Source organism: Etheostoma spectabile, unplaced genomic scaffold, assembly GCF_008692095.1.
Source record: "Etheostoma spectabile isolate EspeVRDwgs_2016 unplaced genomic scaffold, UIUC_Espe_1.0 scaffold58, whole genome shotgun sequence".
Classification (NCBI taxonomy): Eukaryota; Metazoa; Chordata; class Actinopteri; order Perciformes; family Percidae; genus Etheostoma; species Etheostoma spectabile.
This window is the reverse complement of record NW_022605629.1, coordinates 366500-367643: the sequence shown is the minus strand read 5'-3', so window position 1 is coordinate 367643 and position 1144 is coordinate 366500. Positions and strand designations below refer to the sequence as shown.

The window sequence follows — 1144 nt, the reverse complement described above, 5'->3', positions numbered from 1 at the left end:
TAGATAGATAGATAGATAGATATTTATTGATCCCAATAAAATGGGAAAGCAGCAGCAAATTCAGTCACACACCACAGAATATAAATATAAATGAAATACTAGGATGCAATATACATACATACATTGTACATGAAATAATAATAGGATAAAATACAAGAACAAATATTTGAATATATACAAGTGAAATGGTATGATTAAGATTATTCAATACTACAGTGTCACCGTGCTCTTTTCACAGGCCAAATGGAAGGAAAGTCGTGCTCGGGGTCCATTCTCTGAGTGAACCTGAAGAGACCAAGCAGACATTTGATATTTTGGAACTTTACAACCATCCAAGCTTCAGCGCGTCCAATTATGATAATGACATTGCTTTGATCAAGGTAAGTGTATAGATTGTGTATATTGCCAGTGGTGCCTACAGTATATGTAATGTTCTGTTTTGGTGAACAAAAACTCTAAGCTTCAACATTTTGAAATCATGTGATTTGTCATGTGTGATCTTTTTGCAGTTGGATCGTCCATTCAACGTCTCTGACGCTGTGAAAGCCGTGAACTTCCTGCGAGCGGGCGGCACAAACCCCAACACAGATGCAGCGGTGGAGACAGCCGGGTGGGGATCCCTGAACAACCTGGGGTCCAGACCAGACAAGCTCTGGGAGGTGGTCATCAACGTGGTTGACTCCAATCGGTGCAAACGCAGCGACTACTTTGGCAAAAAGTTCACCAATAACATGATATGTGCCCATAAAGTATGCCCAGATCCCTGTGATCAACCACATAAGAAAGAAGACACCTGTGATGTAAGTTTAAGTTCTTCTCTGCTACTAAATGTAAATGGTTGTCAACCAATGGGATGGATGACAGATCATGTTAGGGTGACCATGGGCCAAGTGGTGTATGTAAATATGTGTCAGTATAATTACACACATTGGATTTTCTTCTCTTTCTTCTTCTGTGTTTAAAACTTCAGGGACTAACTGGCAAAACCGACTAATGTTGCTATTGGTTTGGCTCATATTACATATTATTTTGCTAATGCTAATATCATTATTTAATTATTAAATATGTGGTAAAAATGAAAGAAAGAAGATAACAGAAAGACTAACAATACTAACTAATACTAACAATACTAACTAATACTAAC

The 1144-nt window shown here is 37.9% G+C and overlaps 1 protein-coding gene across 1 annotated transcript in view; it reads left to right on the top strand.

The window, feature by feature from the left end:
• Window positions 1-1144, top strand: part of cfd (complement factor D (adipsin)) — a 5094-nt gene that overhangs the window by 2487 nt on the left and 1463 nt on the right. The window contains exons 3-4 of the mRNA XM_032511959.1: window positions 239-380; window positions 510-800. Of these exons, the coding sequence (XP_032367850.1) occupies window positions 239-380; window positions 510-800 (433 nt within the window). The remainder of the gene's footprint in view (window positions 1-238; window positions 381-509; window positions 801-1144) is intronic.